At 45.2% G+C, this 27,777-nt stretch overlaps 2 protein-coding genes across 4 annotated transcripts; one reads left to right on the plus strand and one right to left on the minus strand.

Moving 5' to 3' along the window:
• Nucleotides 1-622: 622 nt before the first annotated feature.
• Nucleotides 623-18,054, plus strand: LOC102063599 (guanylate cyclase soluble subunit beta-2). 3 transcript variants are annotated; one of them, XM_074547065.1, is made up of 16 exons: nt 623-1,033; nt 2,357-2,430; nt 3,382-3,476; nt 3,669-3,829; nt 4,229-4,328; nt 5,445-5,665; nt 5,753-5,858; nt 7,521-7,624; nt 9,134-9,350; nt 10,972-11,292; nt 11,992-12,140; nt 14,273-14,419; nt 14,704-14,858; nt 16,636-16,850; nt 16,939-17,061; nt 17,772-18,054. In XM_074547065.1, exons 1-16 carry the CDS (start codon nt 650-652, stop codon nt 17,921-17,923), a joined length of 2,724 nt encoding a protein of 907 aa, XP_074403166.1. In that variant the 5' UTR covers nt 623-649; the 3' UTR covers nt 17,924-18,054. The 3 variants fall into 3 exon arrangements, with proteins under 3 accessions (XP_074403166.1, XP_074403165.1, XP_074403167.1); XM_074547064.1 differs by having other exon boundaries at nt 625-1,033; nt 5,750-5,858; XM_074547066.1 differs by lacking the exon at nt 623-1,033 and adding an exon at nt 1,040-1,288 and having other exon boundaries at nt 5,750-5,858.
• Nucleotides 18,055-18,493: 439 nt separating this feature from the next.
• CCDC195 (coiled-coil domain containing 195) lies at nt 18,494-26,775 on the minus strand. The gene is made up of 3 exons (XM_074547067.1): nt 26,330-26,775; nt 24,704-24,947; nt 18,494-21,764 (listed from the first exon to the last, which is right to left on the minus strand). The coding sequence occupies exons 1-3, from the start codon at nt 26,571-26,573 to the stop codon at nt 21,632-21,634; spliced, it is 621 nt and encodes a 206-aa protein (XP_074403168.1). The 5' UTR covers nt 26,574-26,775; the 3' UTR covers nt 18,494-21,631.
• Nucleotides 26,776-27,777: the final 1,002 nt, after the last annotated feature.

A 27,777-nucleotide genomic window follows, 5' to 3' on the forward strand; every position in this document is an offset into this window, starting at 1 on the left:
TCCGTGAGATTGCTGGTGGTGTGGGACAAAAAGGCTGTGGGTAGTTTAGAGGAGGCTGTGGGAGGGCAGAGACAGCACAGGGCTGGTGGGAGGGCTGTGATTGCCAAAAAATCAGCAGTTCTGTAGCCTGGTGTAGGGTTTTGGCCCAGATTTTGATGTGCCTGCTGAACACACTCAGCGTGGAGGGCTGAGGATCAGAGACAGAGCCACAAGGACAGTGCCTTAGAACCACCACACCAAGAGCAAAACCCTCCCTGCCAGACGGGCACAGAGCCCTGGCTCAATTCACAGTGCCCTGCAGCAGACAGCAGCAATGAGGTGGTGGCACAGGGCTTCAGCATCCACTGCCTCTGCCAGTTTGGCTGATGGACGACAGAAGCTGCTCTTTATCAAGGGGAGAGGGCTTTTCCCCAAATAGTTCCTCATTCTCTTCCCTCAGGACTCTCAAACCACTCAAATCTCTCACTCTACAAATAATTATTAAAAAAGTAAACCTAGGAAATGTGATAACTCTGCCAAGTACCAAACCCCATGAATTCATGGCACCTAACACCAGTCACTGTGTTCCTGTTAGCATCCCTGCTGCTGTCCTTCCGAACTCTCACGCAGGCTGGGTGGCTGCAGACACAGCCGGGATGATGGCAGCCACATGCAGGGAGCTTCACCTCTGCTTCTTGTCAGGCCTCTGGCAGCAGCTCCCGGCTCGGTGGCAGTGGAATGGAACGTGCTGCTTTTCCCCACAAACCTGCTGTCCTTGGATGGGGGTGGCTATCGACTCCCCCATTCCTGCTCCGCTAAGGGCAGGTTTAAGAAAGCCTTGGCAAGGAACCTGCTCCGTTCTTGTCGCTGTCCCGGCTCCCTGCCCTCCGGAGCCTGGCACCCGCTGACCCCGGCGTGCCGGGCAGTGTCCGGCCGGGCTCAGCAGCGGCCAGCGGGACGGGGACCTGCCGTGAGCCGCCGTCGTGCGGGCGATGCCGCGGCCCCGGGATGCTCCTCGGCAGCGCTCGGAATTCCCGGCACAGCCGCAGCTGCGGTGAGCGCGCTGCTCCTGCGGAGAGCAGCGGGGCCCGCGGGGGAACCGGCACCGGGACCGGGACCGCACTGCTCGGGGCGGCGCCGAGCGCCACCGGCGCGTCCCTGATTGCGGCCACCGGGTGCCACCGAGCGCTACCGGGTGTCACCGGGTGTCACCGCCGCGGGCGAGAGCGGCGGGGCCGGGCCTGGCCGGGCCGCCGCCCCCCGGGCCGGCAGCGGGCCGCGCGGCGGGACCGGCGGCAGCGGCAGGATGGTGAGCGGGGCGGCGGGGCGGGCCGGGACGGACAGACACACGGACAGACAGACAGACACAGACAGACAGATCCTGGCAGGGACCGACAGATAGACAGGTAGCTCCTGCTGGGGACAGATACGCAGACAGGTAGCTCCTGTCGTGCACAAACAGCTGCGGCCGGGGACAGACAGGCAGCCCCTGCTGGGGACGGACGGACTGACAGACGGGCAGTCTCTGCCGCGGACGGACAGCCAGACGGACGGGCAGCCGCTGCCACGGACGGGCAGACAGACGGGCAACCCCTGCCGGGGACGGACGGACAGACAGATGGGCAGCCCCTGCCGCTGGCCCCCAGCCCGAGAGCCGCGGCTGAGCCGTGCCGGGCAGTGTGCGGGGCACTCGGGCACACCGAGCGGGGCTGTTGCTCTCTGTTGCCCGGGCCGCGCTCCCGGCGCTGCCCCGGTCCGAGCGGGGCTGGCGGTGCGGACGCGGCAGAGCGGCTCGGCCGGGTCCCCGCGGCTGCCGCAGGCGTGCCGGGATGCTGAGCTCAGGCTGGGAAGCTGTGCCCGAGCCGGGGTGCTGTGCCCGGGCCGGGGTGCTGTGCCCGAGCCGGGATGCTGTGCCCGGGCCGGGATTCTGTGCCCAGTTCGGGGTGCTGTGCCCGAGCCGGGATGCTGAGCTCAGGCTGGGATGCTGTGCCCGGGCCGGGATGCTGTGCCCGGGCCGGGATGCTGTGCTCAGGCTGGGATGCTGTGCCCAGGCTGGGATGCTGTGCCCAGGCCGCAGCTCCCAGCTCCGGCCGCAGCCGCACAGGGCACCCCCGGCCCCGGCCCTTCGCTGCAAAGCACCGCTGAGTGCTCTCTCCGGGCTGGATGCTCGTGAAACGCTGAGGGAAACGCTGCGCTGTTTACTGAGAGATATAATGGCTGTCCAACATTATTACCTTCTCTTTAGGCCGTCATGCATTATTACTTCTTCTCTAGCAATATAAAATTAGAGGAATCTGAAATACAAAGAGGTGGCGTGTTGGGACAGTGTTTGAAAAACCAGTACATCTTTTCCATGGTCATATATTTGCTTTTGCAGTATGGATTTATAAACACGTGCCTGAAGTCTTTGGTGGTTGAAAAGTATGGTGAAGAAACATGGGAAAAATTAAGGTAATGTGTTCCCAATAAATGTAGTGCATTGAAAGAAGTGCTCAGGAATTCAGCAGCAGGGGTTATAATTTCTTATTGGTAAATGGTAGCTGATGTGTATCTCAAGTAATAATTAGGAATAACTAAAAGGGCAAAAGCAAGAGTTTCTTACCTTGTAACACTTCATCCTCTGATACTAATTTGTCCCAATTAATTTGTCATATCAGATAATTAAAGATGACATTTAGTCTTATAGACAATTTTGCAACAGACTTGCTGGCTCACATGACAATATTGAGAAGTAATTACACTGAAAAGATGTCATCCTTAATATAAAGTCAGTTTAATTCCAGTACTCAGAAAAGCAGCTAAATCATAGAATCATAGATTGTCTGGTTCCAATCCCCCTGCCATGAGCAGGGAACCTGCCACTAGACCAGATTGCTCAAAGTCCCATTCAATCTGGCCTTGTTATGATCTCTGGTTTTGTCTTGTTTTTATGAGCTATATGGTATTTCCAAAATACATAAATGATACTTAGATGCCATATAATCCATCCATGATATATTATCATCCATTGAAGCCAATATAAAAAATCAGCAGGTTTGGGGAGCCCCAAGAGCTTGATATTGTGGCCACATTGAACAACAAACCAGCAGACAAACTAAGACTCCACTTGCTCTAGCACCCCACATGATGTCCTAATCCTTGAAAGAGTTTACTGTAATACCATAAAGTGAAATAGCAGAAATGGTGAGGTGGACACCATCATTCAGCCATGTTAAAGCAATTAAATTCATTTAAAGCAATATTAAACTTACATCATTAGGTGAAGTGTATTCCAATACAACGCTTGAGGGAGTTGAGGAGTGCATTCACAGCACACAGTCCTTGAGAAATGCCAGTTGTGTCACCCAAGCATGTTGTATTTACAGCACTGCTGAGACAGGGATATTGTCTTCTCTGTTGCAGGCTGCAGGCTGGAGTCCAGGATTCTTTCTTGACTTTTGAGGTTTACAAAGATGAGATCACAATGCAGCTTGTCGACAAAGCCTGCAAAGTATTAGGTATGTGTTAGCATGCCTCAAAAATGGATCAGCCTGGGTCACCCTGAGACTGCAGCCCAGCTTTTGTCTCCTGTGCCCTTGGGAATGCCCTCCCTACATTGCAAATTTTCTGCCTTCAGTCTTAATCCACCTGACAGCATTGCAAAAACTTCCAAACCTTTCTTATTCCTTAAGGTATCTTTATTTTGCCAGGTGTCCCTGCTGACATTGTTCTGAGGGAGTTTGGAAAGTATTTCTTTGAATTCTGCAAGCGCTCGGGCTACGACCACATGCTGAGGACCCTGGGTGGAAATCTCTATGAGTTCATAGAGAACCTGGATGCGCTGCACAGCTACCTGTCCCTTTCTTACCAGGCAAGTCTGATAGCAACTGCTTAGCAGATATGGATGGACTCTGCCAGAATCCTTAACACAAGGAACAGCATCTCATAGCTGTGAATAAATGATCACCAAAGCATGTTCTCTTCTTCTATGTTCTGGAACTCCAAATGTTAGGATAATTTCTAAAAATGATTGGGTTTGACTAGTCCTCAACATTAGATATTATTTACTTCATTGGCTCTAATGCATAACAGATTTTTCTTCACAGGTGAGAATATTTAATTTTCTGTTTTTCAGCTTATTTATATTACAGTTTATGCTATAAAGGCATGAGATGCTTTTTTACAAGTTGAATTCATCAGTCTACTTTCTGAAAAATTTGACTTTTCCAGAAAAAAGATATTGAGGTTTTGGTTTTGTTTTTTTCCTCAGGAGATGAATGCACCATCTTTTAGAGTAGAAAAGAATGAAGATGGGTCAATGCATTTACATTACTATTCAGACAGAAGAGGTCTGTGCCATATTGTGCCAGGTAATGAGACTCAATGCAGAGTACAGATCAGTGTAATATATATACAGAGTAATCATATATTTGCAGGTGCACTCAGAGTTCAGTATCTTTTTCCAGATGAGGCTTGGCCGTGGAATTAAAGCCTGGTAGAGTTCAGGGTCCAGACTCTGAACTCATTATTTCCCTACTGCCTGATCCCTCCTAGCTCCCAGTAACTTTCATCAAAATTTGATGAAACTTTGGGTATGACAACCCAGGCCATAAATGTCCATTCTTGCTGTAGAATTCCCTCCCTGGAAGAAGAATTCAAGTTTGTGGTGTGTATTGTGCCTAACTATTAATTCTTAGTGACTCGTGCTTTTTAAATTCCCATGAAGTAGAAATTCTAGTTGAGCTGAAGACACTCATCCACCCTGTAGTACATCCAATCTGTGAAACTCCTACTGAATCCTGCTCCAAACTGAATCTTTTACCAGCATTTACCAGCATCTCCAGAGCTGTGCTTGTGCAAGCATTAGAGAGCTATAGGTCTGAAAGAGATGACCATATTCCTTTCTTTCATAAATGATGCTGAATTTAGAAGTTCAAAACTTTCCCCTTTGTCAAAACTTATTTGATATTGGAAACACAGAATTATTTGGAATTTCAGACAGAGCTTTTGATGTCATTTTGATGTCCAGTATTTTGCCTAATACCTGACCAGAAACGAGAGAACTGATTGTGCATCTGCATGAAAGAAATTTCCTTCCTTTCAAAATACAGTATTCTTCAATGACTGAAAGAGCTTGTATAGCAGAATCTCTTTAGACTCCCTGCACTCTTTGGGTTGATGGAAATTCATATTATTGCTCTATGGCTACTTGAACACATTCTTCAGCTATCCTGCTGAGCTGCTCCTGGTGAAAACCAGCATTTGTCCTCAGCCAAGGCAAAAGCAGCAGCAACTTTGAAGCTGACCTCCTGTGAGCATATTCTCATCATAGCAGCTGCAGCAAGGACGACACGCGTTGCTTTCTTCTTCCACAGTTCTTTGGGAAAGTCATTTCTGAAACAGTGAAATTCCACTGGGGGCCCTCTAAAAGGGGAATTGAAAAGGTTTTGTTCTTGGCAATACCTTGTCTTTTGTTTCCCCTTCAGGAATCATCGGTGCAGCAGCCCTGGATTTTTTTAACATTGAGATTTCAATGAAAATAGTCAATCAAACAGAAGAAGAAGAAAGAACTGGGAAAAAGGAACATATTGTTTTTCTTGTCACTCAAAACCCTCTATTTCCGTGCAAGGAAAGAAATGAATTTTCTTCCTCATCTCAATGTCTTGTTGACTCTGAAAAGCAAATTGAGAACCAACTGAATAAAGAGGTATTTTAATATTCATTATCACCATGTTACTAAAATATATTTAAAATAAAAACACCCTTGAATTTCCCTTTGGATTTATTTCAGCAGGACCTTGAAAAAGCCAAGAATGCAAATGGAGACAGAGGAAACTCTGTTTGTCCTGTTAAGAAAAGTCACTGGAAAACATTGAGAGGAATAATCACATTAGGAAAAGGTGAGAGAGCATCCAGAGGGAGCTCATCATCATTTCTGAGTCTCTTCAGCTAGAAAGTCAGTCAGCCTCCCTATCCCCACCCACCCATCCATTTTGAAGTTACCATTTATATTTCCTCTGCAACTTTTCAAAATGTTTCTGGTTAAGTTTCTTTCAGTTTGACATTGATGCTCAAAGAAAAATTGCAGATAATAAGCATGCTTAGTAATGACAGATACTTAAGTGGGATATGACCTGTCACTTTTGTCTCTTAAACAGGGCTTTCATCTGAAAAGTGTTCTTCTGTAAAATGCCATTGTGTGGTGAATTTGATTCTTCATTCTCTTGTCACTTGGTTTAAGATGCTGAATTTAAAAGTGTGTTTTTTAACTTGGTAGATACTACTCCTTTCCAAAATTATCAACTGTAGTAAATTTTGAAAGCCAAATTACATCCTCCACTACCAACAGTCTACTGCTAATCTCTAAATCTCTGTTCTTGCCTCTATGTATTAGATGTTTATATATGCTTATAAAATGGAAGGAATTTTCCAGTTAGGATCTTTTGATTCCCCAAAAGGAATGAGAATCTAGCTCAGCATTGCCAAGATGTCTGCATTCTGGGATGAGTGAAAAATTGAACCTGGTGTCACCTGGTGCAGTGTCACATGCATTGCAAGGGCAGATATACTAAGTAAGAAATTAATATATATTCAAAATAAATTTTTAGGCTAGCATTATTAATAAAAAAAAAATAATTCTTTAGGTATAAGTGGGAGTTATCAAGAGCCAGACTGTGATAAATTAAAATCCCACATTGACTTCCCCTGAAGCAGTAAGAGGTCTAAAAGCTAGGTTCTTAGTTTGCAGTATTTTGCACCAATCTCCTGAGTGACTTGAACTTTTATTCTCAGCAGAACTTACTGGGCTAACTATCATAGCCACCTTCAGGGGGAAGGAGATCACTGGAAGTAATCATCTTTTTGATTCTGGTGGGTTACTGGGAATCCAAGTTTACACCATAAAGATCAAAGGTTTTGGGTGCTTCACTCAAAAGATGAGCTGTTTTGATATTTTACCCATTGTATTCCTTTTACAAAAATATCTGCTAGTAATCACAAACTACTCTGTAGATTTGCGACCATTTTGTAAAAAATCTCAGGGTAAGTAAACTAGAAACCAAACAGTAATTCTGCCTCTGTGCTATGGACACTGTACATATGGTTTATTGTACAGGAGACCAAAACCCAGATCACACTGGTTTTGTTTTTCATTTAGTATCCCTTAGTAGCTGGCAAAGTGTATTAAATGCACTTTTGTGATCGTTTTTGTGGGATGTGCCTGTGTTATATTGCTGTGGCACCTGCAGATTCATAGAGAAGTAACATCTACAGTTATTCATTATTCTTATTTTTTTCAACATAATTTCATGCATCTAGTGCTCTGTGTTTTTTGTGTGCTTAAGTTTTAAACACTCAGCCAACTCAGATTAGTTGCTGATCAGCTGTGGATTGCACTGCAGAGCATTTAGCACAGATGGGAGCACATTTCTGGGCCCACACACTGTTTGCTTTGTCTTCACTCACTATGATACAGGGTCCTGTCTCACTGGGTGATAAAGTCATGCTGATTGGTGTTATGAAGTGCAGCCTGATTTAAAAATGACACATTTATCTCACCACAGGTAAGCTCCTGAGAGGATTTGATCCTGTTTATCCCAAGAGCCTCTGGATTGACACGAAAACATTTTGCAATGGACTTCCTTTTCATATGGTTTTTGACAAAGAGGTAGGACAAGCATGTGGTCAGGGCCCTTAGTTTGCATAAACCTCAGAGTAATTTCCCTTTGTTTAGACTGTGCTACAGTTCCCTGCTGCATGTGCTCTGTGTGCAGTGCACACTCACAGGATTTGCAGAAATACTCTGTGCAGAGACATGCTCTCTGTCAGTGCAGATAGGAATCTCCTTTGAATTCACTGAGTTTCATGACTGAAACACCTGCAGGCATGCCAGCAAGGTTTATTGCAGCAGTCTCTCTGTTACCAAACAGTGAGCAGAATTTTTTGAGGTTTCTAAGTCACCTTCCTGTCCCTGCATACACCAGAGCCATGTCCCATCCTTTAAACTGGATTTAGATTTACAGTTTCCCTCTCTCCGTCCAGTTACTGATGTGTCCCAAGGCTGGAGGGCTTTGCTGGCAGCTCCACGTGCTGCCTGGGCCTGCCTCTGCCTGCTTCTGCTGGGACAGCCCAGCCACCTCCTGCAGCAGGCTGCCCCTCAGGGACCCCAAATGCTCTGTCCCTCTGGGGCAGGTTCAGTCTCCTCTGCTGTGCTCACACCCTCTGCAGCCCCTTTTTCTCTGGCGGCTCCCCAGCTCCCCTGGGCTCCCACCAAGGTACAGCTCCTCCTGCTCCGAACCTGTGGGGAGAACATTGGCTTAGACAGGAGCAAAGAAAGGAGAAGCTGAGGGTGGGACAGCAGAAGAACACTGAATACATTGCCCTCAAGGAACATATTTTGGCATTGTGCTGATCCAGATACCAGAACATATAATCTGCTTCATACCACTGCCCACACCAGCCAAAATACAGAGTCTTAAACCCTTAACCTTAAACCTTTAACCTTAAACCTTTAACCTTGAGCCTAAACATTTCCATTACTGGCCTAAAAAGAAGGCCAGTATGCATAATTTAATAAAATTACAAGTGTGCAAAGAATAAAAGTCCTACACCCATTACTGGTAGCCAGGTCAGAGCTTCAATAACAGATGACAAGCAGAGAAGAACATACGTGAGCTCTTAAATTCTGCAGAAATGGTCAGCAGAATAAGGAAAATGACTAAACCTTTACACTTCATTAAGAGAAAGTAACCCATGGCATCTATTAGAAAATTAGTATTTGCCAAGGCATTTTATGCCACAGTTATTTTTGTTTTGGAATACAAGACACTCCAGTATCTCAGATTTTCTCCTGCAAAATTCTCACATTTTCTTGTGTAAGACTGTTTGTGAGGCCTGCACAAATGCAAGCAGAGATAATAGCAGGTAGAGTTTTGGGGTTTTTTCACTATTAACAGGAAGGAAGATTTTAATATCAGCATTCCTTTCTTGGGGCTTTGTCTTGCTATGAAGGGCATGCATTCAGGGCTGGGTAGCACTACACCAACAAGGTAGAAACTTTGCTCAGAAATAAGCCATGTGCTCCAGGAAGGCTAAGTCTGGAAATGTTATGAACAATTGCTTGGTCTGAATCCAAAGGGACATGAATTGTAACATTTCTCCATATTTTCTTTTTAAGCTCAAAGTGAAGCAAGCTGGGGTGAGCATTCAAAAGATTGTACCTGGCCTTCAGACCATGGGCATCTCCTTGGATCAGTATTTCAGGATCGTTCACCCAGAAGTGCCCTTCACCATCTCCAGCATTCAGAAATTCATCAACAGCCAGTTTGTGTTCCAGACTAGAAGAGAGATGATGCCTGAGTCATGGAGAGAGCGGCCAATGCTAGAGCTGAGAGGTACTTCAGTGTTTGCAGTGGCCTAAGTGCTGATATGGAATCAGGAATCAGGCTGAGGTGCACTCCTGACCTCTCTCCACTCCTATAAATAGCCCGTGGCCAGTGAGGAGATTAGATGGTTCTGTTTAGAGGAGCAGTAGAATTTGTGCTTGTGCACAAATTCTGCTATCACCTCACCAGATTTTGAAGGCTTTCACTCAGAAGCAACTACTCTGCTCCTATTTGAAAGGCTTAGAAATATGGTGGTTTTCTGATGCTGCAAAACCCACATGTGGATACATGGCTTGTTCTTAATTTATGCCTTTGAGGAGAGTTATTTGCTACTGGCTGGGTTTCCAATGTGATTAAAAATAGATTAGTTCTCTGTGCTTTTATTTTTTGTAGCACATTTTCAGGCTCTGTCTTCACACACCCCCCCAAAGCCATATAAGAGGGTTTACCAGTTAAAATTATCTCAGAAAAAAAAGATATTGTATTTGCTTTATTTTTACTGAGAGGACTGAATATGGGATGATCCTCTGCTTGGTGTAATTAACTATAATGGCATTTGGTTTAATTGCTCTATGAATTCAGTTTTTCTTTTATGAACTATGTAATATGACCTAATTTTCTCTTGTCTCCTCTCACCTTTATGTAATGAGCTCAAATCTTGTTTTCCTGAGATTCATAAAAAAAATAAGAGCTTAGGGACAACCTTGAAAAAAGTAATGCTACCAAAATTTCAATTGTACAATTGTACTTTCTCTTATGCTCTAGGGGTTAGTTCCCATGTATTTCTGATGTTTCAATCCTCTTAGTTTTAAAGCTGTTCATCCAGTAGCCCTGGGGATGAGGTGAGGGAGAAAGAAAGAAATAGGAATTCCTAGATTGCTGTTTAGAAAGCAATGATACTTATGAAGTAAGACGATAATAATAATAACAGTCAGAATCAGAATCAAACCTCAACCAAAGCCCAAAAAATCTAGATTCCCCACCAAAAACAAAAATCCCTTTTACCTTTCAGGCCTTTCTGTTACTGCTTATTTAGATTATGATAGTAACTGAAAGCTCCAATTTTCAGGGAGGAAAGTGCCATTGACTTTACTGGGACACAAACTATGTACTGTGAAATTAAACTTCAAATGTTTTGCTTAATCACTTTAAGTCTCAGCTCCCCTGTGCATGATTCTGACTGTCTGGCTTTGGGAACAGCCTGAGAACTAGGAGGAGAGGAAAAGAAAATACAGAGAGGAGCAGAAAGGAGAGGAGAGATGTTGTGAGCCCTGGGGTTCCTCATGAGGAGGAGGGACTTCAATCCTAGCTGAGTTCTGCCCAGCACCTGCAATGAGGGAGTACTGCTTCTGGGTTCCAAAATTTTTTTATTGGCTCCTCTGAACAAGTTCACCTCGAATTCCTGGGAAATAAATTCCTGTGATCACCCAGACCCTACAGAAACCCCCTGACCTTAGAACTCATCCCTGGCACTGACACCAGTAATGCAGAGCCCCCTGTGAGAGGCCCCCTGCAGCAAAGCCTTGCCCACGCTGTGTCCCCAGGGCAGATGATGTGGATGGAGCCCCTGCAGTGCATGCTGTACCTGTGCTCGCCCCTCTGCAAAGCCTTGCCCATGCTGTGTCCCCAGGGCAGATGATGTGGATGGAGCCCCTGCAGTGCATGCTGTACCTGTGCTCGCCCCTGCTGCGCTCCCTGCACGAGCTGGAGGAGCGGCAGATGCACATCGCCGACATCGCGCCCCACGACGTCACCAGGGACCTGATCCTCCTCAACCAGCAGCGGCTGGCAGAGATGGAGCTCTCCAGCCAGCTGGAGAGGAAGAAGGAGGAGCTGAGGATCCTCTCCAAGCACCTGGAGGAGGAGAAGAAGAAGACTGAAGCGCTGCTCTACGCCATGCTGCCCCAGCACGTGGCCAACCAGCTGAAAGAGGGCAAGAGAGTTGAGGCAGGTGAATGAACAGGGTGCATTTGGGATGTGAGATCTGTGCCATGGGGATGGGGATAGAGACACTGGGGTGCTGGCACAGCCCCTTTGCCACTGAGCTGGAGTCCATTATTTGGTGACATCCATGGGTAGAGGGATGATCACAGACCCTTAATTTCACTGGTAATAAAAATTAGGCTATTCTTTCAAAGAAAGCTTTAGAAGCTCTTTGCCAAAATTATTCCTTAGGTGGTGGTGAAAGGTGGTAGTGCTGCCCATTCAGTGAACAAAACTCAGTGTTTCAGCAGTAATATGAGATTTTGGTTTTAACATGGGTATACAGGAAGATGAGGGCTCAGAAATGAAGGGAGTAAAGAAAGAGGTCTTTGCTAGAAAATTCTCTTAGTACCTTTATGCTATTTATAAATGTAGAATCATGATGATTCCCGTTGTTATTAGGGGTAGCAATAATATGCTTAAATTCCCTTTAGTAAGCACATATTTGAAATCAGGGATAAAGAGCTAAGTGTTTATGGTGTATTCATGTTTGGGTTGAGATGTGCAATTATTCCTATATTGTACACTCTTACACCTCTCCTTCATCTCAGCACCTGGGTGTGGCTATTACAACTGAGAGGCCATAGAATGATCTTTTCAAGCAAGTCTCAAACAGATCCTGTGATTGTGCAGCCATTACAAACACCACTGCTCTTTGTGCCCACAGGAGAGTTCAAGGAGTGCACGATATTGTTCAGTGACGTGGTGACCTTCACCAACATTTGTGCCCAGTGTGAGCCTATTCAGATAGTTCTCATGTTGAATTCAATGTACCTGAGGTTTGACAGACTGACCACAGTGCATGATGTGTACAAGGTAGGTACTGATCAAAAAAAGCTGCAGAAAGTTTTGCTGATTTTTTTTGTTGTTTGTTTGTTTTGGTTTTAAATGTACTTAAATCCTCTTCACCACAGCATGATTGTTGGTTAAACTATAAAATATTACCTTATTGTAGTGGCCACACAAATGAAAAACGGGGAGAAGTGAACATTATTGGACAGGAACTCAACTTCTATCATAGCCTAAGGTCTCTTTCTACAATCCTAATACCAGAATGGCTCTTCTTTCATATATATCTCTTTCCCTCCTTTCTCAAATGCCTATCCAAGATGAATAATTTGCCTAGTTCTTTCATTTGTACCTCTTCTAAATAGGTCACTTTGTCATTGTCTCTTTTGGTGGGAAATAGCATTATGGACAATACCCAGACAATGGGTAGATTTCTGTTTCATGGAGATCTTCAGCAATGGTATCCTCTCCTGCTAACCCCCTCAGAGCATCAATTGGACCCAGACTGTAGATGTGGTCTCCAAACTGTGCTGGAAAGATCAGAGCCCTGGCTGGCCTGCAATAATGGTGTTATCAACACTTCCAGAGGTGCCAGATTTGATGTGCTGAAGAAGAGGTCCTGAGTTTCTGTCTGTCCTCAGCTCATTAAATATTTAGGAAGGCAGAAATAGTAAAGGGTGAAACCCAAATCTCATTTATTCTTTGCTCAGGCAAGGCTTGCAGTTCATCCCACAATAAATTGTACTGGGAAATCAGAAGCATTTCTTCCTTGGCAAGGAATCTGTATTCAATAATTGAAGAATCCAGGACATGGCTCACAGATTTCAGGATGAATTAGCATCATATTCTATCTAAATCATCCATCATAAGTAAATGATCTGTCACTATAATAATCTCCTTTTGAAGCCTGTATATAACTCCTATTAATACTGAAGGAAGTTACTGGGGTACAGAGAGCAAGGATGAGATTATTGCAGGGAATTGGGAAAGCAATGAAATAGTGACATTGATCAAACAAACTTGGCCCAAGCTTATAAACATCTGAAGTTATGAATAAGTCTTGTAAAATTAAATCTTCTACTGTGGCTGAAAAATAATTAGGGTGTCTATTTGCATTAGTAGCTTTTTACAGTTGTTTTTAATTTGTTACAGAAAATTACTGGCATCACTGTGGGTTTGGCTGGCTGATAGAAGGCATGGACAGGAACACATGCTTTGGGATTGAAATGTGGGACTGTTTTAAGTCATTGTGTTAATGAACAAACCCAAATATTGAATTATGTTTCCACTCTCCCATTGGTGTTAATTTTCAAGAAAGGCAATTAGTCTAATCTAAAAGATTTCCTTTTTATTGATGATAAATGGGCCAGTGAAACCTCATAAGAGCAGTTTAAAAAATGTCATTACCATGTAACAGGCTTTTAAGAATTTAAGAATTCTCTTTTTCAAACAGGTCTGTTCTATTCCCAGCAAAATTTCTGTCACAGGAACAAAATCCAAAGTATTTCTCAGGTACTTTAGCATGTATTTCAAGGAGACTGGGTGCCTGAAGGAGGACAAACCCTTCAGCATTTGTCTCAGAGGCTGCAGCTGTTGTAGGGAAGGATGCTCCCAAACTGTTTAGCTCACACTGTATTCTGTGATATCCTTGAGACTGGAGGTTCCTTAATTTTATGTGAATGCCTTAATCACAGTCAACAGTGAATGGGCTTCCCTGCTGTATTGTGACTTTTAAAAAACAAATCTCTCTCAAACCAGAAATATGCTTTTAGCACCAATTGTGAATTAGAGCTAATTAACAGCCCTCATCTATCAGGTAACCTCTGGCTCAGGATGCTGTGCCTCAGGCCAGCCCTTTGCATATACCCAGGGTAAGAGGAAGCCAAACAGCCTGGCACTTGCACAGCAGCCCTTTCTCCTTAGGCTCTCTCACACTGATACCCAAAGTGGGTCAAGTCAGCAGGGACAGCATGCCATGGAATTTTTAGTGTGGAGTGAAGGAAAGGATCTCCATCTCAAGGAAACTCATGTGTGCTACAGCTTTTCAGGGACTGGAAGCATCTTTTAAGAGAAAGGAGGAGTTGGTGCAGATGAGAACAGAACACTAACCTGAGTGAGATGCACGGGCATGCTCATGTGCTTGTCCCTCTCAATTAAAGGTGGAGACGATTGGAGATGCCTACATGGTGGTGGGGGGTGTCCCTGTGCCTGTGCCCACGCACGCAGAGCGAGTTGCTAATTTTGCCTTGGGCATGATAATGGCAGCCAAAGGAGTGCAGAACCCAGTTTCTGGAAATCCTATCCAAGTAAGTCAACACAAAGGTGCACGTGTGTCTGTCTGTCTGCTTCTTGTGCTGAGCTTCTGGTTAATGTACTGCAGCAGCAGCTCAAAGAGCTGCTTCTGACTCCTCTTTGGCTTGGGGCAAGGCCCATGGGGGCACATTCCCATGAGGAGCCTCTCCCTGTGGATGTTTGAAATCATACTGGCGTCCAGTGTCGTGTTGAGATGAACTTTGCAGTGGCTGCATAGCATTGAGAAAGATGTTAAATAACAAGTGACATTTTTGGGGGGTGTTTTATCTTTGTAAAGATTCGAGTTGGGATCCATACAGGTCCTGTCCTGGCGGGGGTGGTTGGAGAAAAGATGCCTCGTTACTGCCTGTTTGGAGACACGGTGAACATCGCCTCCCGCATGGAGAGCCACGGCGTGCCCAGCAAGATCCACCTGAGCTCCAGTGCCTACCAGTGAGTGACCCTGAGGGAAACCTCACCTGCTCAAATCCAGGCTCAAATCCACTGCCTTGGCACTGCCCCTTTCAGTGGAGATGGTGCCTGGTCACTCATTTGAGCAGCTTGTAAAGGGAAGCCACTGCTTGTAAAGAATCTTATTATTTTCCTAATTATTCTAAATGTACTTACATATAGGAGCAGAGGTTTGAGAGTCTCCATGCTAGACAGCAAAATATTAAAAAAAAAACACTGTTGTCTTATATATCACAAGAGTTCTATTATCATTATATTGCAAGGATGCCATACCGCCAGGGTTTTGTGCCTCCTCAATGTTTTCTGTAAGCAGTTCCTCTAAGCACTGACTCTTCTTGGTCCTTGCAGTAGTTATCTGACTCCAGATCCCACCATTCCACTCTTTTATACCACTTGTTCTTATTGGCTACAGGTGTGGCCTGTTAAGATCAGGCCTACTCCTAATCTTTAGTAATTGGTCCAGCTGCAACTTGTTGGGGGATAAGATTACATTCTGTACCACCTTCATTTACCCATACTGTATCCCCCTACAGATAACTTATTTGGAAATACTGATAAATTGATGTAGGTGCTAGAAATACAGTCAGAAAATCTAGAACATTTAATAACAAAAGGTTTAAAATCTCTCTGATTGAGCACCACAATTTGTAGTGAAACAGTTTCATTTACACTTACTAAGGATTAACTGCATAAACAGCTATCCTCTTCATGCTGTAATTTACTTACCAGAAACTCATGTTTGTAAAAAATTAATACTACATTTTCAAGAACTTTACATATGCATAAAATCTGTATGCAAGAATGGAAGCAAACACAAACTACGAAGGAAGGAGTACAACAACATTGTCTGGGCACACAGGAATGATGTTGGGAAAATGAGAGCTCAGCTGGCATTGAAATGGGAAACAAAGTTCAAAGGCAGTCAGAGGAGCTCTGCAATGTTAGAATATAAACAGAAACATGGACCTGCTGTGGCAGGTGATTTAGTGACAGTGCCCTGAAGAAAGGCTGAGTTACTCAAGGCCTCTCTTGCTTTGGCCTTCACTGACGAGTTCTTCGATGTCCCTGCACCAAGAGTGAGGGTTCAAGGAGCAGGTGAGCTATGAGTACTGGAAGAGGATCAGAGCAGGGATCTTTTGAGAGATCTCAATCTACAGAAAAGCACAGGAGCAGAAGGGATCTGAGGTAACGAGAGCTGGGTGGTGGCACTGCTGGCTGTCAGCTCCGGCAGGCCACGACTGTCAGCACAGGAGCAGCTGAGGAAAGCTGCAGCTGTAGGGAAAAATGGCAGGGGGGACATGGTGAAACTGCAGGCTGATCTGTCCCAGAGAAAATCAAATGGCCATTTCTGGATACATGAAAAAGGCAATTAGGAATAGCAAGTCTGGATGTAAAATAAATGAGTCAATCATGCTTGACAGACCTGATTGCCTTCTCTGATGGAATGACTGGGGATAATTCTGTCTAGCTGATATTGGCTGCCTCAGTTCTTCATTTCTATTTACTGGTAAATAAGAACCCTCCAGCCTACTGAAGTATTTGACTATGTAAATCCATTAGCTTTTGATCAGGCTGTATGTGTAATGCTATGAAAGCACAGCAGGCTTGAATAAACAGTTGAAACAAATCCTCAGTTGTTCACAAATTGAGACTCTTTTCCCCAGACTGTTGTGATTTGATCACTCAGCTCTTTGAAAACATCAGTGTCATTTTTACTTGTCTTGAATTTTCATGTGTCATTTTGCTTCTGATACTTTAGGTGCCTAAAATACAAGAATTTTGAGATTACTGAAAGAGGAGAAATAGAAGTAAAAGGCAAAGGGAAAATGCACACATACTTCCTCATTAGAAATAAATCTGCAACTGAGAATGAGATTATGGGAAGGCCAATGAAAGATTTAGATTCTGGCCATGAATCTGTTCAGTCCATTCCAGAAGGCAAGACTGAAGCTATACCAAGTACTCATCAGCCAGGTAGAGTCAACTCCACACATATTTTCCTCCTTTAACAAATGAATAAAAATACAATCCAATTAAATGTCCTTTTGTATTATTCTTTCAGCTACTCAGGCTCAGCAAAAGAAGGACCAGACCCCAGCTATTGCAATGAAGTATGTTGATGGCCCCACAGATGCACAGAACAGCCTCAAGAGAGGGAATCAGATGAAAGCTGGAGATTTAACAGGTAGTTATTTAGTTACCATCTCACAAAGACTACCGAACTAGGAAATAACTGAGGCTTAATCTTTGTAGTTCTTCATATTCATCTTCTAAATAACAATAGTTTTGTCAAGCCAGAAATTCATGCTAATATACACACATTACCCTTCTGCACAATCTTTAGGGCCGGACAAGTTCCACCTTTGGAGCAATCCCAGGTGTTGGTTTGCACTGGTGAGAGAGAAGCTGACAGAGCTGCCAAACCCCAGAGCCCTTCTGGGAGTGCAAATAGAATGGATAAACATTAGACAGCTCTTCACAGGACAGACCCATGGACTGTCCATGTACACAGCTTTTCCTAGGAAAGATGTAGTTATTGGGGAGCCTTCCCAAATCAAGAGAGACCTCAGTCCTGCCTGCTGCAGGAGTCAGAAGGATTTATTGCCATGCTCATGTTCTGTGACCAAAGTTCATTCTCCTTTGAAGTAGCTGATACTGAGATAACAGATTTGATGCCATAACAACCTAATCTAGTGCAGCAAGTCTTGTAGTTCTATTTATGTGCTTTGTGGATTTTAAACAGACTAAATATGTTGTCCCTAATTACTAGAAAATATTTTACTGCCTTCCCTCCCACCTGCTTAGATGTGATGGTTCATCTGGTATGTGGTGTGCTGACAAACAGAAACCTCTCTGGTCCTTAAAAACTCACAGTGCAGGAGTGTTTCCTTTCAGGCAAAACTTGTGATTCCAAAAGTGATGGGAGTCTCCATGGCAACCAGCATGCAGATGATGGTCCTCGTCCTCCAAACCAGGCAAGAGTCAGACCTGCTGCTGAAGAGCCACAGAATAGAAATGTTCGCTCCAATTTTTGCACTTTACTCTAAGTTTCTTACTTTTACATTAAACAGAGAAATTTTATTATGATTTTGTGCATTTTGCTGTTATGGGACTGATTTTGTATATGAGTACCACATGATTTTGTAAAAAAAAAAAAAAAGGCAAAAAGACATTTCATGACAGTTTTCAGTAAAAATAAAACAGTGGAGGAAATTTTTTTAATCCACCTACATGGGCCATATAATATTCCCAGTCAAGAAAGAAACCCTTGCAGGATGCTTTGAAGATGCATTTTCAGCCTGTGCCACATCTTTGAATATCCTTGTGTAAAAATCATGTGTTGGTATCTGATGCAGCAACCGAGAAAGAGGTGACTCATCCAGCTAGAAATATTCCTACTCAAATGAGCACTTGCCATAAAAGAAACATTCCCTGAAGTGACCATCTGTCTTGACTCCAGCACAGCCAACAACTTCCCCATGTAAGGTTAGCAGCATTCCTCTTATGTTTTAACTGCAATAACAGCTTAATTTCTTGACTAATCTTTGGTTGGTAAAGGCATTATGAAGTAGAAGTGCAGAATAGATTTAAAACAACCTGTATTTTTGCATCCTGAAGAGAGAATAGTGTATACCTGATAGCAGCCAACAGTAGAAAAGAGCACCTGTGATCTCTGAACCAGCCATACACACTGTGCATAGAAGGACATGGAAATGGTGGAGTTACAAAGCATCAGATTTATCACAACACTGAAGGACTGTTCAAGGCCTACAACCTATCTGAGACCTTCAAATGAGTTTCAAGTTTCTCGTTTTTTCACCCCATCTAGGCAAAAACCCCAAAACAACTGCAGAAGGAGACTGTCAGTGTGGAATTAATGTTGCTAGCATCATTGAAAACAACAGCATAAGAGATCAGCATTACCTGGTATCAGAGGCTGCTCACCTGAAATACTTCCATGCTGATATATTCTTAGATTAGGCCTGATCAGAAATGGCAGAGAAAAATTGAAGCTCATTTGTCAGGGATTGCAGAGAGAGGAGCAAAATTACAATGGATATAAAGGTTGTAGACAATTTGGTGCATCATAAATTGTGCTCTCACTCCTATAAATGGAGCTTGGACTAGGTGGGTGACTTTGACAGAAGATGTGCCCTGCACACTGATTTATTACCTTTGGCTGTGGATTCATCGACTAAGGATGCAGGCATGAGACCAATGTGAACTCTGGGCAGGAACTCACTGGAGAAGGTGATAAAGTTACTCCTCCCTGACAGTCTGGAGCATCACATTTCCACCTCTGTGTCTGCAGCAGGAGCAAGGCTCTTTAAACACCAGACAGAGAGCAAAGACTGATGAAAGGCATCTCCTCCTCTTTACAGTATAGCCAGATGAAATTTCACCTGGTTAGAGTTTTTTTTCCAAATCTCCGAGACAGGAGCTGGAGAGCTCAGTCTGCAGGAACAATTAGTGCAATTATTCCAGCAGAGGAGGATGCACAGAGTGAAACCATTGGTGCCGTTCTCCACTAAAGAGGTTTTCCAGGGGTTTGCCAGGTGTGGTCCCAAGCAGTGAGCACCTGTTGGCTTTTGGAGCACCTCACAAGCACATGCTCTGGCCTAGCTTTCTCCAGAAGAGATCCATTGCACACTTGCTTTGCTCAAACCTGCCCTTCTTGCTCTGAACAATCTATGGGTGTTTAATGTTGGAATGCTTTAATTGCTAGTAAGTGCTCATGGTAAGTTACTTCACGCTGTTCTGTGGTAAAATGGTGTGCTCAGTGGTTTCTCTGTGGCATCTGCTACAATCTGGTCCTCCTGGAGCTGGGTCAAATCTGCACAACTGCTTCTCAACATTAATGTGCCTGTGCAATATCATGTGTTCTTAAATCTGTAGGCACTTCTAAAGACTGCAAAAACATAATTCAAAAATAAATCCTTTCATTAATATACTGACTGCCATTTGTCAGTGATTACTTTGATTCCTGTCCCTCTTTTCCCTTCCACCTTTTCTATTCTTTTTTTCCTCTAGGCCTACAAAAGTGCTCAGTCTTTGTGTCAGTCACATATCTGCAGGGAATTGACACAAAAAGGGTGGGAGAAGAGAATTCTCACTGCTGCTTCATGGAAACTGAGGCTTAGAAAAATTAAAAGTTGAGACTTTTGAAAGCTTCCTAAGGCATATGGATTCCAAATCCCATTAAATCTGGTGTTAAAACCTTAACTGTAAAAGTTTAGGTTCCTTAAAGGTCCAGGGGCCAGATTTTTCAAAGACTTTTGTTACTTTCCTGAGGGAAACCAACTGGATTTAGGTGCTTAATTGAACACATATGCAGTGTTTAATTCCCACAAATGATGCTTTCCTTAAAACATTTATAAAACCTTCCCTCTAAAGCCTTCTAAAATGGGCTGTTTAGTAAACTTTCCAAACTGGACCCTTGTTTGCATTCATTCATTACTTCTGACATTACAGTGCAACTCTGTATGGATCCAAGCTGAGCATAAAAATGCACAAATAAAATAGCAGTGAAATTGAAATTATTACTTCAGTAGTAAGAATATATTAAAACCACACTTGAATATAAAAAACTATGGTGAAATTCCAAATGGAAAAGGAAACACACAATTTCATAGAAGTAGACAACATCATGGAAATTCCAGAGGGGTTTTTTTCCTACTAAGTCTCTGCTTCCCCCTTAGAAAACTCAAGACTTTAAGAGCACACAATGTGATTAAAATCTTCCTTAAATTTATCTGTACAAACATCTACTATTCATGTATTCTTCATACAATATTCAATCATCAGTGCTTCCTGTACAGAAATAAATAGCAGTGTGCAGTATTTTGATTCCATAAATAGTTGTAATCAAAATAAACACGTGGAATGTTATCTTCACTTATATGATTAGACTAACAAGGACTGCTCATTTTTTGCAAGCTGTCTGTAGTTCTATCTCACAGTTATGTTGTACTTGCTTGCTGAATTTCTGCTAATGATTTTTGGTCTGAGCTGTGCTGAGAAGCCATTCCTAAAAAATTCTGATATTCACAGTTCTTCCTATTTTGACTTGGTGTCCAACTTTTAGTCTCCAGCTGGATGGGCACACCATGTGAGAAGGAGATTTGTGGTCACATTTTCATACCAAAAAGTACTCTGCCCTGTGCTCTGTTAGAAGTGAACCCCAAAAGGACATAAACTCATTGCCAAGCTTTGCAGAAATTCAGGGCAACATTAACTGACTGTGAAATATCTCCTTAACTTCGCTGTATTAGTGAAGCTTGAAAGTTTTACCTACAGAGAAAACCGCCCAGGCTCTTTGATAGTTCTTATTTTGTCATTTGCACCAGACACCTTTCTGCCAAGGGAATCAGCAAACACAAGTGGTGACAGAGTTTCTGCTTTTTGTGACAAACACACCAACCCCAGCTGCAGCCCCCTGTTCCCGTCAGTGCTGAGGTGAGGGGTCCTTGAGCACTGTGTGAGGCCCCTTTGCTTTGTGTGGCTCCATCCCAGTGTCTGGGCTCCCAGAAAATATAATACAATACATCTAAATCCCTTTGCTTTGTCTGGGCTCCCAGCTGCTTCGCTGTGGCTCCATTTCCATGCTGAACACCAGGCCAGTGACCCAAACCAGGGCTGGGTGATGCTCTGTGGGCATCCTGCCAGAACGTTTTGCAGGAGAGGAACCTGACACTCAGCTCTCATTTAAGGCCAGCTGAGCTCAGGAATCAATGGGCCTTTAAAAATTCACCAGCTCACATATCCTTTTCAGTGATGGTCATCAGACGTTTCGTGCTCTGATTTTGTGGGCTTTTCGGAGATCCTTGCTTTTCAGCAAATGATGGCATATCTGTTGGTAAGAGGAAACTCACAGCCTTCACTTTACCCCTGGAGAAAAAAAAGAGAAATCATTATGAGGATTTCAAAACATGCAGAGAAAGTAAAAAAACCCCAAAACACCAACCTGACCCAGCAAGGAAACAGTAAATGCTTTCAACTCTTGCAGAATTTCATGCCATTCACATGGCCATCCCAAAGGACCAGGCATGGTGCTCTCTGCTGGAAGCATCTGCCTTTTTCCATTGAGTCTCACATCTCCCTGACCTGTGTGTTCAAAGCTGTGTGTGCACAGAACCCTGGGGGTGCATGTGCACCCACAGAGACCCTTCAGTAATTTTAGTATAATAGCTCTGAAAAGAGTTCTCAGCCTCTCTTATCCTGTATTTAAATATTTAATGGGGTTTTTTTCATTTACCAAACACAGTGGGAATCCCTTGGTAGAAATAATACTTTAGCATATATGAATTAAAATATTTTAGACATGCAAATTAGAGATGATTTGTTAGCAGTGCTAGTTTTTTATTACTTGGGTGCAATGGCACTCTATAAAAATTCAAGGTGATACTTCTAGAGAGTTAATTTTAAAGCAAAAATATTCATATCACATACAGGATTATAGCTTTGGAGCAAAATGTGAGGAAGTTACAATAAACTAAGAATAGGAAAACTCAACATGAAACAGCATGCTGGAAAGCAAAAACGTCATCCTTGTAAAAAATTAAGCTTATTAAGCTTGCTGAACTAATTGCTAGAAATTACCTTACTGGTGAAAAGCTAAGATGGGTGTCTGTGTCAGACATTTGAGGATATAACAGAAGCATCTCCCATAGAGACCATAAAGGATTCTAGATGGTTTTTTTTGGTGTAAGAAACACAAAGCTTTGTGTTTCAGGGCATCACCCAGCCTGCCAAGGGGCTGAGGTGAGAAGCTCTTCCCACAGCCCCTTCTCCTCCTGCAGCAGGGAGCAGTGAGTGCCCTGAGTCACTGCTCAGCTCCAATGGCACCCATCAAACCATCACTGCTGGGCCCTGGGCACCCGGCAGCTCCCAGGAGCTCCATGGAACACATCTGTGCTGCAGCTCGGATTGCTCTGAAACTCTTTTCCCTCGGGAGCCAGCAGCAGGATTTGCCATTGCCATCCTGGGCCTGCTCCTGTTTGCCACGACACACACCTCCCACGTGAGCTGGCTCCAGGGCAAAGCCCCAGTGCAAACCCAGGGCACTGGGATATTTCTCTGTCTGCTCTGGGGTGCCCTGGCCCCCAGGGCAGCACTGACTTTGACCCTCACTCATGGAGAAAGTTTCCCAGACTTCAAGATAGACTGGAATCCACAAAAGTGGGAAATAGATTATAGAGAGCAGTGCAGGTGTATCACTTGGTGAGAAATTTAGGTTCTGAGATTTTTAGTATGTTGTGGATGGAAGCAGGATGGAGGGCACAGGGTGTTGTCCTGGGTTTCTTCTTCATGATGCTTCTTCCTTCTTCATGGGTTTGGGTGGCATTTTGTAATTGGGCAGTAAAGTCCCCGTTGCAGCTCTTTGGGAGTAGTTATTGGGTTAAAAGGGAAAATAATCTAGGTGTCAGTTCTTAATTGGATAGTTTAGTCTTTAAAGACCTTGTACCAAGAGATTGTTGGCCATTTTGTGCCTTCCAATGAAAAGGTGCCAAACTTACAGCAGTGAGACTGTTTTACTGATAAGAAATAATAAACACCTGAGTCCGAACATGAAATACTGCCTCAAGTGCCTTCAATCCAGACCCAGAAAAACCCCCAACTGGTACCCCCACAACCCCCCAAGTGTGCATGTGCACCCAGAGAGAGCCCTGAGTGTCCCTGAGCCAGCAGGGCATGCACACAAACCCAGAGTTACAGGGTCAGGGTGCTTTGCAAAGCGACACCAGTTCCCTGCCAGGGACTAAATTTAGGTGTCCAACTGCTGTAAAACTTCTTACCCTGAAATGCCCTTACAGGAAAACCCAGGTGCCTCTGAAAGCTTGAATTGCTGTCCCCTGCAGCCTCTCAGAGAGGAGCTGGGCCCCAAACCAGCTTCGCACAGGGAGTGCAAGGGCTGGGCACTGGTGTGCTCTGAGCATGTAGGGGGACAGAATAAAGCTGTTGTGCTGTGCCATGCACAGACACCTCCACACAGGTGACACAGCCACAGCAGGTGCCAGCCCTGCCTCTGGAGCCCTGTCCCAGCACATGCATGGGCAGCCAGGCAGAGCCTTGGGCTTCTCCCTGCTCAAACACCTGCTCTGAGGCCATTTGGATGATTGTCCTGTTGAGCACAGCCTGACTGGGCTGAACCCAGGAATCAGCAACACTTCCCAAAGTGGATGTATCAGCAGCAGGATGTGGCTGGGCTATCATATATCACAGTGTCACTGCTGCTGATTCTACCTGTGGTTGCTGTCCTGTGATGGAAAGCTTCTCATCAGTGAGCAGAGACACTCAGGGCTGGTCCAGCAGCCATTCCACTTCATTTAGAAGCTGTACTCAGACTACTTTTTTCGAGGCTGAAAGCATTAACTTGTAATGATTCAGTTACAGGGGAAATATAATACCATACATCTAAAATCCATGAGCCACAGCAATCCCACTTTAAAGGCATACTGCAGAATTCCTTGGTATTTCCGTGCTTTTTGTTCAAAGTTTAAAAATCCCTCTCAAACTTAGCTTGTCAGAACATCACATCAATCTGCAAAACTCTGCCTGGCTTTAACAGAGCAAAGATTTCAACCCCCTTTTCTCTCCCTCAGCCTCTCTTTTCCATGACAAATTTAACCAGCTCCCACTGCCAAACCTCATGCAGTGCAGAGGGGAACACAAATTCCTCAAAAATGGTCTCCAGTTTGCTCAGGGTCCATCCACATTGAAACAACTGTTTTGCTGATAGCACACCAAGAGCAAAATCTGGGTCTGTCTAGAGGATAAACCTGCGGCCAGCGCAGGCAGGTGGTGCTGTGGAGGCAAACCAAACCTACTGGCACTTGTAGACCTGCTCCTGGAGGGGCTGCACGTTGCTGGAGGGGCTGCAGGAGACACGGCTGGCTGGGGATCTTCCAAGCCCTCCCTCATGCTCCCTGCTGCGCTGTGCTGCAGCTGGAGGGGCTGGTGGCACCTGCAGGAGCCCAGCAGTGCTGGGGGGCTGCCTGCCAGCCCAGGGGGACCTGGTGCTGAAAGGAGCTGGGGAGGCACTGGGGTAGCGTCTCACAGTCATGGCAGCATCTGAGGAGCAGAGAAAAAAGCAGAGGTAAAAGCAATACTAACACTATTAATAATAATGGCAATTCAGATTTCCTCAATGCATTTTTGGAGAGTGACTTTTAAGTGTGCAGATAGTGCTAGAAGAAGGGGGAAGAGTTTTAAGGTAAAAGAGGGGACATGAGAGTTTAGGAGGTGAGGCCCTGGCACAGGTTGCCCAGAGAAGTTGAGGATGCCCCATCCCTGGAAGTGTTCAAGGGCAGGATGGATGGGTCTTTGAGCAACCTGGTCTAGTGGAAGCTGTCCCTGCCAATAGCAGGGGTGTTCAAATTAGATGATATTTAAGGTCCCTTCCAACCCAAATGATCTATCATTCTGTTTTTAATCACTTTTTTGGGCCTCAAAACCATTTAGTATGTGGTGAAGCTGAGAGGCAGAGGAAACCAGACAGCCCCTTTAGGTCCCACACTTTGCCCTAGAAAGCAGCTGGAGAGGAAGAGCCACAGGGTTAGAAAGCACTTTCCACAGCTTTCCCCTTGCCAAAAGACCCTGGAGCTGCTCCCAAGCTGATGCCATCCCCAGCCACCAGCAGCCCCTCCAGGCCACGGGGTTGGTGGAATTAACAACAAGCACTGTTCACCACAGCACCCCTCTGGCTGCATGGAAATCCACTCGTGCTGCTCAGCCTCTCATTCCTTCACCTGGATTTGTCTCCACAAAAACCTGTGGGGCCATTTCTCCAATATTTCTCACCAAGCCACATTTTGCTCTGATTCCTGCTTCATTAATTTCTCCAGAAGTCCCAACCGGACTTCTATAACTGAGGAACATTTCCATTTTTCTCCTCTGATAAAACTGTGAAGAGAATGTATGCCTATACATCGACCCCTCTCTGCCTCAACAAGAACAGTGTTATCTGCAAAAATAAACTACACATCTGGAGTGAAGTATGCGGCCAACCCGTTATTTTTTTTGTAGTATTTTTCTCATCTTTGACTAAGGCAGGAGGGGTTTTGGCATGGTTATGAGGGTTGGCCTTTTCTGCCTGGAACAGAGAGGGGACAGGCATGGGGAGGAGAGTCCACACCTGCAAAAACCCAAAGCAGAAACTCAAATTCTGCTTAAGCAAACCAAACTCTTTGAGTTGAACCCTTTGTTTGAGCAGCAGTAAAATACTCTACTGAGCTCAGCTGGGGGGGGGATGCACCCTGCAAAGCCGACAGAGCCAGGCATGCAGTGCTGTGGGTTTGCTGTGAGCACAAAATGGAGCTGGGGCACTTCCATGGGTTAACCAGAAGGCAGCTGGCAGCTCATCCATCCATCCATCCATCCATCCATCCCCCTTCCCTGCGGGCCCATCCTGCACGGGCAGTGCCAGGGATGCCAGCACAGCCCCTCGCCGGTACCTGTGTGCTCCCTGGGCGCTGCAGCGGCCGCGAAGCCGCCCTGCAGGGATGATGGGGATGCTGAGGATGCTGGGGGTGCCGCCGGTCCCTCCGCACCAGGGCCGCTCCCCTGTCCCGGTGCCGGCGGCGCTGTGTGCCCGCAGCCCCGCAGCTCTCCCTTCAGGGCCCTGTTCTCCCTCTCCAGCTGGCGGATTTGGGAGCGCATCTTGCGGATGAGCTGCAGCAGGTGCGGGTTCCCCTCCATGCTGCCCTGCCCGCGGAGCCGCTCCCGCCCGGGCTGACCCTGCCCTTAAAGCCCCGGGACAAGGCGGGTCGGATCCCGGCCCTGGGGGCTGGACTGAGCTGTGGAGCTGCCAAGGCGTGGCCATGATTTATTCATGCGGGGATCGCGTTTCGGGGCAGAGCTGGCCCCTCCACCCGCACAAATCACGGTCAGCCCCAGCAGAAACCTGCCCGCGCCTCGGGCTTCTCATTTCCTTTGGTTTGCCCAAAAAACCCAGTGGCCATCTCCATGGCACAGAGAGAGAGGATATTTTGTAAGCTCAGTGGGGTCCGAGACATTTGCTTACCCTACCAGCTCCTGGATGCTGCAGGAAAATGTTTGATGCCTCTTAGCCATGGCACACTTGCAGGCTGCAGATTTTGGTGGGTGCACCTTCAGTGTGCCTGCCTGAGCCTACTGCAGACACCTGTAACTGAGTGGGGTTTGCTATAAAACACCTCGACTTTGCTGGACAGCAATTCATCTCTTCCCTAGCTCAGGGTGATTTACTCACTGAGCTTTTTTTGCTCTGTGTATCTGGAATTTCAATTCCAGAATTAGTAATTTCTCTGAGGAAAGTTAAATTTCTAAATGGAAGCAGATACAGCACAAGAGCCTGGCTATGAACAGCCCATGCCAGCAGCTGTGATGGGCAGCAGGAACACCAAGGCTCTCCTGGAAGGCAGCAGCAGGGCCGGGCCCTCTCTGGGCACCCAGGGACAGTCTCTGGAGTGCAGCTCTGGCATCAGCACCCAGCAGTGTAATGAGAGACAGACCTGGCATGATCCTTGCATAGCAAGAGAAACACAATCCCCCTGCATTTCTCTCATCACCCAGTCCCTAAAGCCATCTTTCTTCTGGCAGTAAGATGCAAAAGCCTGTGGAGCAGTCTTCCCACTCCCCAAATCCTGCTTCAAAATACAGAGTTGAGAATGCCAGAAAGCCAGCAGGGAAATAATTTAACACACCTTCTGCTTTGAGGTCCTTCACTTCCCAATAGCTCAACAGTGACTCAGGAACAACTGAGAGAGGAAAAAAACCCATTTCATCTGTGTGCATTTCCCCACTCTGCTGCTGGAGGCTGAAGGAAGAAAGGACAACCGTTGTGAGATGCTTTAAACATGAGATGACTCAGTCTTTGTTTCTCCAGAGGTGTCAGAAGGGCTGTGGGTCTATGGGGAGGTGC

Source organism: Zonotrichia albicollis, chromosome 9 (assembly GCF_047830755.1).
Source record: "Zonotrichia albicollis isolate bZonAlb1 chromosome 9, bZonAlb1.hap1, whole genome shotgun sequence".
In the NCBI taxonomy this organism is placed as follows: domain Eukaryota; kingdom Metazoa; phylum Chordata; class Aves; order Passeriformes; family Passerellidae; genus Zonotrichia; species Zonotrichia albicollis.

What these genes read in the sequence shown, in the direction of transcription:
- LOC102063599 (XM_074547064.1), top strand. Translation starts at nt 650, where the DNA reads ATGCAGGGAGCTTCACCTCTGCTTCTTGTCAGGCCTCTGGCAGCAGCT. An exon ending in AATAATCACATTAGGAAAAG is followed by an intron (nt 5,859 to 7,520) that starts GTGAGAGAGCAT and finishes ATCTCACCACAG; the next exon opens with GTAAGCTCCTGAGAGGATTT. An exon ending in CTGAGCTCCAGTGCCTACCA is followed by an intron (nt 14,859 to 16,635) that starts GTGAGTGACCCT and finishes CTGATACTTTAG; the next exon opens with GTGCCTAAAATACAAGAATT.
- CCDC195 (XM_074547067.1), bottom strand. Translation starts at nt 26,573, where the DNA reads ATGGAGGGGAACCCGCACCTGCTGCAGCTCATCCGCAAGATGCGCTCC. An exon ending in AGCGCCCAGGGAGCACACAG is followed by an intron (nt 24,948 to 26,329) that starts GTACCGGCGAGG and finishes TCTGCTCCTCAG; the next exon opens with ATGCTGCCATGACTGTGAGA. An exon ending in GAGCAGGTCTACAAGTGCCA is followed by an intron (nt 21,765 to 24,703) that starts GTAGGTTTGGTT and finishes TTTTTTCTCCAG; the next exon opens with GGGTAAAGTGAAGGCTGTGA.